Consider the following 8,924-nt stretch of genomic DNA (forward strand, 5'->3'; position numbering starts at 1 on the left):
GTGTCGATTTAAAACACTCCGGTCGTGTTTTAATTTATCGCCACTCGTTTCGTACTTTCTTTTTTACGCACTTGTATAGTAATGTGCTATTATCAAGTAACCAATTTATTTAGTTACAATCCACATTTAAGGCTCTCTAATCTGGTTGGTGGTTTCCAAGTGCTTTGGTAAAAACTAAATTTAATTTAAACTACAAACTTCAACCAGTTTCTACGCACAGTTTTGCGATATGCTTCAGATCAAATGACCCCCAACTCATTAAATGGATAGTGTGAAATTCGAAACGCATTTACATTACAATAAGCCAGCTATACTCAAAGTGTGCTCCGCGGAACCCTATCTGAGGCTCCGTGTGAATATTGGTAACAATGAGAAAAAATCGAAAATACACCTCTCCTCTCTAGTCGGATAGTTCAACACTTATTAAAATAAAGATTGCAACAAACTTTTTTTTTTCATTTAAGTATTTAATTTAAGGGTTCCGTCAGATATTTTGGTTTCCAAAAGGGTTCCATGGGAAAATAAGTTTGAGAACCGCTGCACTAAGCATTCAAAAATTGCGGTAACCAAACAGACTATTTTTGTCTAGGCTTTAACAATGTCTGAATTGGGTAGGTCCATTTTAAATAGAAATGCCTAATGCCCCACTTTAACATCGATTACGAATATAAAATGGCTCGCATTATTCGTTAGTTGCATTATCTACTGTTATTTGTAGAGGTATATCAACCGCGATATATCCATGTAAGTATCTAGTGTGAGACTAGGAGAAGGGTTCCTTTTAACAAGTTTACGTCTTATATAGGGGATATTTACCGAGCTTACTACTTACTCAAATATCCGGTTGTTTTTTCTATTGACGCCATACATTAATCTTTCGTTCGTTTTACCATATCTGAAACACAATGGTAGTTCGTATAATAATTCGGTGCGGATAGAACAACGAAGAAATAGATTGATTTAGGGGAAGTGAGTAGGGTTATTCTACCTACTTATGTATTTCGAAAGGGCGGTTTAAATCATTCACGCGGCATTTACCTATAGCGGTTTTTTCACGCGCGCGTATAAATTTCAGTATCGGCCAGGGAACAGTAAGGCAGAAAAACCAAATGTAGGGAACATTATCGTGCGTATAAGTTTGTACCACTGAAACTTCCTTATAAACTAAGTGCGTAAACATAGCTAGGCTGTAGGTATCCGCTCTAATTCGTTAGTTTGTGTTTCGTACAATATACGATAATATAATATAATTAGGTACACGAAAGCCGTGAAATTGAAATTCATCAGTCTGTTTACTTTTTAAATATCGTACAGTACAGTATAATTTACATTATGCTCTGATAAATTATGGGCGATTAATTATTACTTCAACTAGACTACGATTTGTTTGGAGTGCGGTTCCCATAATAATTGGGCTGCAGTCCGTTTGTATCAGTTAACATCTATTGAGTTTAGCTGAGTGGGTTTGTCCTGCTCACATATTTTCCTAACCCCATTTGATGACAGCACCAATCTGAACATAATAAATATTCTGCTTCGTTTTTGTGGTTAATCGATGATGATTGTCATTTTAGTTAATTGAAAAAACGCTCATTGTAACGAACTTCGGATTACTGTGTTCATAAAAGAATTGATGCTTGCTATAGCTAACTATATTTCGTGACACGCATGATGATAAATGATAAGGAACCAATCATGTTATAACCAGAAAGAAAATAGTTAGTAGTCAAAAGTTACGTTATCCCAAGATTGTCCAGATTTCCGTAGATCTGTCCGTCCCGATCTTGAGAACCCTTCATAAGAGACTGAGAGGACTCCGGTTTATTGCGTGCAATATATTTGGTACGGGTCCAAGGTAAGTTACGGACTCCCGCGGGACGAAAACTTGTGTATCCCTCACGTAGTTTGTTCTTCTAAAATTCATAAAATACAGCCTTTAGAGATGTGGCAGTGGCAATGAAGTTTATTTAAATTTTTACAAAAGTAGTTCTGTTTCATTAAATAGTTAGCTTGTTGCTTTCAAATTCAACAGTGCAGAAATGAGTCAGGGTACTGAGGGTCTTAGGACGATAAAGCTAGTTACAAAAAAACTGTACGTTTCAAATGACTGTTATTTGATTGATGGCTGGTACTTACCTAAGTATGAAAGCTTTACCTAATCATATTCAAATACTCAGAAAAAAACTGTCGATTACATTTGGCTAGATCCTCTCTGAATGTGGTATAACTATAATATATCTATCTACCTATGTATCTGAGTAATTAAAAATATATTAATATTTTTAATTAAAAATTAACCACAAAATTAAAATTTTGAAAAAACCCCCGACCGCGACATAGTGGGCCGATTTTCATAAAACATAGCTCAGAACACTCCCGACTAACTGCTTTCAGATAAAAGAAACTAAATCAAAATCGGTTCATCCGTTCGAGAGTTACGATGCCAGGCAGACAAACAGACAAACAGACAGACAGACACGTCAAACTTATAGCACCCAAAAAAATACCAAGTCCTATAATTTTCGATGCCGAATAAATATATTTTTTGAAGAATATTATAATCTATCTAATTAATTTGACTGAATGAGTTGATTAAAAAAATGTGCGACATGGAAAATAGAAAACTCAGATGAAAAAAATCGACTGATTTTTCTCTTTCAAAACTTAAATAAATGTGGACTATTTAAATTAGATAGTCTGTCCGAGTAGGTACATACAAGTATTAAAAAAATTACCCGTATTTTATTTTGACCCCTGTTTACTCTATGTTTTGCATTGTCATATCTGAAATGATAACCAATATTTGTTATTTTATAGACAGGTAAAGATGATTTTAGAATATTGAATTATGGATGAGCTTTATTTGTAGGTATTCTTTCGCACAAATTAATCGATTTTACACTTAAGACGCCACAGGAGCGAAAATGCTAAAATGGAAAGGAGCCCTTCGCGAAATTTGGGAATGTTAGTTAAATATACTTAACTAGTGTTAAACTAGATTTATCGAAAAAAAATTGTCCGTTCAGAACAACTCAGTTAAAAGACATTGCGAAAAGATTTTTAAAATCGAGGTTTCGCTCTCGACTGTTTCCTCCTTCAAAACTTAATCAATCGTAACGAAATTTGAGAATCTGAATAACAACGAAATTATCTGTGGCGGGCCGTATAGTTTTTTTTTGCTAATTATTACCAATTTTGAATACCACACCTTTTTTGCGCCATAATCAATAAGGCCGTTTTTGGAAATTTTTGATGGGCTCTCAGCGTCTATAAAAATAAGAATATCAAACAAATCAAAACGGTCCGACACCGAAAAAAATAATAATAATCTGTGTTGAAAAAATCATTGCTCTATCTTCAAAAACCAGGGAAGAAATAGTCGACAGCGTTTGTATGGAGAATTGACCCCTCCTGTATTGTCGTAAATCTCCATCCACACTAATTATCAATTGAATCCTAATAATATGTGATTACTTATATGAAATAATGGCGACGGAGTTCAGTGGAGTATAGGATGGAAATGATGGAATGGAAGAAAAGGACTTATTTCAGCTTATACGAATACGCCGATTGTAGTTGCATCTTTCAACCGGTTCTCATGAAATATTGTGAGTGGGCTTAGTGTTCTTTTATGAAACGAGTTTAATGGCGAGTTACATAATAAGGTAACACGAGTGCTTTAATACCCAATTATGTACAGTTGCACACATAACTTTACGAGTACCTACATCGATACATAATACGATTTCTACAATGTGTACAGATATAGTCTAATGGCATTATACATAAACGCTATAAATCAGGCAGGCAAGCACGGTCGCGTGATAAACGATATAACTAGAGGCCGTCCTTTTTGCAGTACTAGTATTTGTAAGTGCGTTAGGGACGCACCGTTGCGATAAAGTTTATCCTACGCCCGCTGGATTAGCTAATAATCGTAATAAAAATCTAATAATGGATTAGAAAGGGACAAAACTAACTGAACTAATCATCAGAGGGCGGAATTGCTAACGGCAAATATAACCACAAAGTTAAAATTTTGGTAAAACCCCCGACCGCGACATAGTGGGCCGATTTTCATGAAACATGGCTAAGAACACTCCCGACTAACTCACCTTTCAGACAAAAAAAAAAAACTAAATCTAAATCGGTTCATCCGTTCGGGAGCTACGATACCACAGATAGACACACACGGAGAGAGACAAACAGACAGACAGACACGTTAAACTTATAACACCCCGTCGTGTTTGCGTCGGGGGTTAAAAATCAAACGTCAGTAGAGTTGGAACCTTAAATTTTATCGACATTTTCGGCTATCGATAAATTCAGTCACCTTTTACATTTCTGATTAACGGTTAATATTAACCATTTTATAACATTAACCATTTTATGTTGAGATCGCAAATGCTTGAAAATTTGTTCAAATAAGGTAACGTGATTTGAATGAAGGTTGTATTATTAAAACTTAGGTTTAATAATGCAATACTTTTTAAAACTATCGTTTTATGTTGACTTTTATTTAAATGTTATTCTGTAGGTAATGTTTAAATAATTAGACATAAATAGATTTCTATTTGTGTTTACTTATGGATTTGACGTTTAGCTTTGTTAATAATTAAATAAAGATACGCTTGGTAAATATAATGTCAGTTTAATCGATAGTCGATAAAATTAAACGTTCCAACTCTATTGACGTTTGATTTTTGCCATGAACAATTCCGCCCTCTGCTAACCATGTATCGCATCGGTGCCGATATCGTAAAGTATAAAAATTACGATGCGCTAGCAGATCCAGATCGATTAATATACTTGGCGATTTGCTTATCCTATTCATATTTATAGAGAACTTAAGATATGGATCTAGGTATTACTTAAATGACATTAGGTATATGAAGCATTGTTCGACTTATGAAGTACCTTACTCCATCTTCGGGTTGATTCACAGCAGTCATCATTTTCATTAGCTTGGGATGTAGGAGGCGAGCCTTTAGGTGAGTTTCTGGCCGCTTTTGATTTTTTGACGCACGCCAGTACTTATGGCCTTCGCGAAGTCTCCACTGTTAGATGTTTTCTTAATTATTAAAACTTATTAACCATAACTGGGGATTACTTAAACCACTTTGTTACCATTAACTACGAATGTGGTAAAGGGTTCGTAACGTCGGGATGAATAATTATAAATTCATTACATGCCGCAATATCCGCTTATATAGTTTTATTTCATCACGGAAACCGAAGACATTACATACAGTTCACTAAATTCTTGCATCAATAGATGTAGCTTAAATTACCTACGTATTTATAAGGATTTACTTTTAGAATATAACTAGAGCTAACTGTTTAGAGCAACTTTGTATTCGAAATACCTATTTCGTTTGCTTAGAATATCATTAGGTAGGCTGAGGTTTTTGGGTTTCATAAAAATCACGTGGCAATGGATTTGCTTTGCAATAATATGTAACATCTTTTTATTGTATTTTGATTTAAGTTCGAGTAAGTATATATAGCAAAATAAAACTTGAGATTAATTTCACTTTGACTACTTAAGACGATACAGGAGGGGTCAATTCTCAACACAGATTATTATTATTTTTATCTGTGTCTCACCGTTTTGATATTTCTGACATTCTTATTTTTAAAGACGCTAAAGCCCATCAAAAATTTCCAAAAACGGCCTTATTGAGTATGGCGCAAAAAATGTGGTATTCAAAATTGCTAACAGTTAGCCAAAAAAACTAAACGGTCTGACACAGATAATTTCATTTTCATTGTTATTCAGATTTTCAAATTTCATTACCATTGATTAAATTTTGAAGGAGGAAACAGTCGAGAGCGGAACCTCGATTTTAAAGATTTTTTCGCAATATCTTTTAGCCAAGTTGTTTCAGAACACTGAATGGACAATTTTTTTTTTGATAAATTTAGTTAACAATACTAGTATATTTAACGAAAACTCCCAAATTGAAAGGGGGGCCCTTTCCATTTTAGCATTTTCGCTCCTGTAGCGTCTTAAATATAAGTTTCGCATCACCGAGCACATCTTATGTATTGTATCTTGCAATGAGTAGTCTCAGTAGGTAATTAGGTATCTATTTACCTACGGGTAAAGTACCGCTACGATACATACCTACGAGGTTACAATTCATTAGGTACTCCTGTTTTATGAGCCAATGTATTAAAAACCATATCATAGGTAAGTACCTAAACAAAATTATTTTGTGCCTACCTCTTTAGGAGCAAATAAATATGATTGGTCCATGGATCTCATTGTGTCGGCAACTACAGCGCTACAACTCTGCAAAATGTATAAAGTATATATTATATTTATAGTCTAAAACAAAAACCAATCTGTCGTACCTATTCTGATAATGCCGATGTGTTTAAGGTACGAGTAATAGGTACGCGAACTTTGTATACGGTTATACGTGACTAGTCGAATGTATCTTGTTTTACAAAGTATACCTATCGTTACCGTTTCTGAAAACAAAGCTCGCAAAATTTAAAAAAAAGCATGCACTTTTGTTTGGAGCCCAATATTTCTGAAGAAAAGTTGCTTATCCAAAACTATAATATAACTACGTAAAGCCTGACCAGAAATGTATGACTATTATCAGGAGGGCGCTGTTATTCTGACGTATGCGGTGACAGTTCAGTTTAGTATGAAGAAAATAGTTCTAATGAAATTCCGCAACCTGGCGCGTAGTCGTATATTTCTGGTCAGGCTTTAGAAATACGTAGAAATAAAAATGTTACTTTTTCTGTTCTCCAACCGGAATGCTTATGAAAAACCAGACTGCCAAAGTGCGAGACTATAAATCATATGACTACATTATTAATCATATATTCTACTAAAGATTGTTTTCGATTATCGGAAAATAGGTTGGTGTTAATCTTACGGATCCGCGAGGTTCTTGTTCTTTTACAATATCAATGTAACGTAGCACATACCTATAAGTATAGGGATATTTTTAAGTTTAGATACCACATTGCAGGGTTTGTTATCGATCCCAAAATTAACGTTAACATTACCTTGCTCAAAGACATATTATAATTCCGTACTAATACTCGATCCTCTTTGCCTTGCTCAACGCAAAAAAAATACCTCAGTATCACCGTCCGAGGGTGGTGGCGATTGGCGCAGCGCGGGAAAAGCGTTCGAATGGAACGTTTGACAAGCGTACAAGTGTTTGTGTGACATTTTAGTCACTGTGCCCCGTCGAGTCACTGTTACCTACTCTCTCCTACCTACTCTAATGATCTAGCTTCAACTAGATTGATATATAATTATGCAGTTTATACTCGTTTTATATATTTCTGGACTGTGTAACACCACTAACACAAGTAAGGTATGCTTCTTTGTATGTTATGTAGGTACTTAGCAGTGGCGGCTGGTGAAAATTTCTGCTAGGCAACACTGAGCAAAAAGAAACCTACCTTAACATTAGGTACTTTACTATTAATCAATTTTAGGCAAGCCGCTGGGAATCGGCTTGTATGGACCAGCCGCTGCTGGTAAGTAGGTACATACTTAGTTACGTAAACAGACAGGCTTCAAGTCACATCAGTAGTCATTAAAGTCTATTTTTACTTTAATCTTTAAATTGATAATTTTACCTTTATGTTACAATGCAGGCAAGCAATTAGACTAATGAACAGAAACATGAAAGTCTTAATTAAAGTTATAATAATGTTTATTATGAAACAGTATCGTGTTGTAGGTTGTTACTCAGCTGGTGTGCCGTTCCAATTAGACAGTCCTTTTCGGCAACCGTTAATTTAACTTTTGATTTTGAACATCACAATTATCGATATCTTCGACAACTTAACTTTAATCATGTCATCTTCTTCGAGTTGTAACACTTACAACCATTCATGTATTTAGTTAAAATTAAGGTTGTAAAATAATGGTTAAATATAAACTTACCGCAAAAGCAAAATAAATAAGTATTTTCCTCGTCATTATTATATGTTTTTTTAATACTAAGTACTGCTTAAGAGTTTAACGTCCATTTAGACTATCCACAGCTAAAACAATCAATTAAATGCATTGGCGACACTTCAATATAGAAATCGTGCAGAGCATGAAATTAATTTGTAGAATGATTCAAAAGGTAAACAATTATTTCGCCTGAGTAATTTCAATTAAGTTTTTATTCAATACAAAGCCAGATGTTCTGAGAAGTGTAAAAACAAGTTTTATTTTACTCTCCGTTCATGTTACATCAGACTCTTTAGCACAACTTGCCTTGTCGCGCGCGAGTCCATACGTCAAGCGCGACTTCAAGTATGGACTCGCGCGCGACAAGGCAAGTTGTGCTAGAGGGGCAGGTATAGTAAAGTTATTAGTATGGCCACTCCCGCTCCCCGCTGAAAGTGCCGCCCACCCCTCTCGGCTACCTCACAGTTACCGCCTGTCAAAAACGCGAACAGTCGACCTGTCATATTTCATTCATACAAGCATACTACGCGTTCACCTACACGAGCTTAGACTGTGTGCTAGGATCGCGCCCCTTTCATATATTTGATCGCCAGTGTCCGGGGTGTGGCTACAGTGTTTGGCCCATCGGCGGAAAGTCGCCAGTCTGTCGGTGTTTTACAGGTTGCACTTCGGGGAGTGTGCTCAAGAGCGACGACAAGACGAGTTTATTCCACCGTCCCTATGGCGATGGAGGCTAATTTCGACTATTTGGTAGTTTTAATTGCCCCGCCATATTTTATATGAAAATCAACAACACTAGCGATGTACTCGATTCGAGGTTTTGTATCGATATGAATACCTCATTTAGTGACTCTGGCTCCGGAAAGGGCTAAAAGTATAATTATTTTATTGAGCGTCTTTGTGTATTATCGATTATTTTAAGCATTTAGTCCCTTATTGGTTACTGATTATGAACAGAGAATAAGATGTGCGCGGGTACACGGTA

At 35.5% G+C, this 8,924-nt stretch overlaps 1 protein-coding gene across 2 annotated transcripts in view; it reads right to left on the minus strand.

The window, feature by feature from the left end:
• Positions 1 to 8,062, minus strand: part of LOC125241269 — a 42,242-nt gene extending 34,180 nt beyond the window's left edge. The window contains exons 1-6 of one of the 2 annotated variants that reach the window (XM_048149658.1): positions 7,925 to 8,062; positions 6,227 to 6,295; positions 4,918 to 5,057; positions 2,736 to 2,784; positions 1,738 to 1,913; positions 833 to 895 (exon numbers count right to left, since the gene is read on the minus strand). In XM_048149658.1, the coding sequence (XP_048005615.1) occupies positions 833 to 895; positions 1,738 to 1,913; positions 2,736 to 2,784; positions 4,918 to 5,057; positions 6,227 to 6,295; positions 7,925 to 7,960 (533 nt within the window). In that variant the 5' untranslated portion in view covers positions 7,961 to 8,062. The remainder of the gene's footprint in view (positions 1 to 832; positions 896 to 1,737; positions 1,914 to 2,735; positions 2,785 to 4,917; positions 5,058 to 6,226; positions 6,296 to 7,924) is intronic. The other variant, XM_048149659.1, reaches the window with a different exon arrangement.
• Positions 8,063 to 8,924: the final 862 nt, after the last annotated feature.

The sequence above is a fragment of the Leguminivora glycinivorella genome, chromosome Z, assembly GCF_023078275.1.
Source record: "Leguminivora glycinivorella isolate SPB_JAAS2020 chromosome Z, LegGlyc_1.1, whole genome shotgun sequence".
NCBI lineage: Eukaryota > Metazoa > Arthropoda > Insecta > Lepidoptera > Tortricidae > Leguminivora > Leguminivora glycinivorella.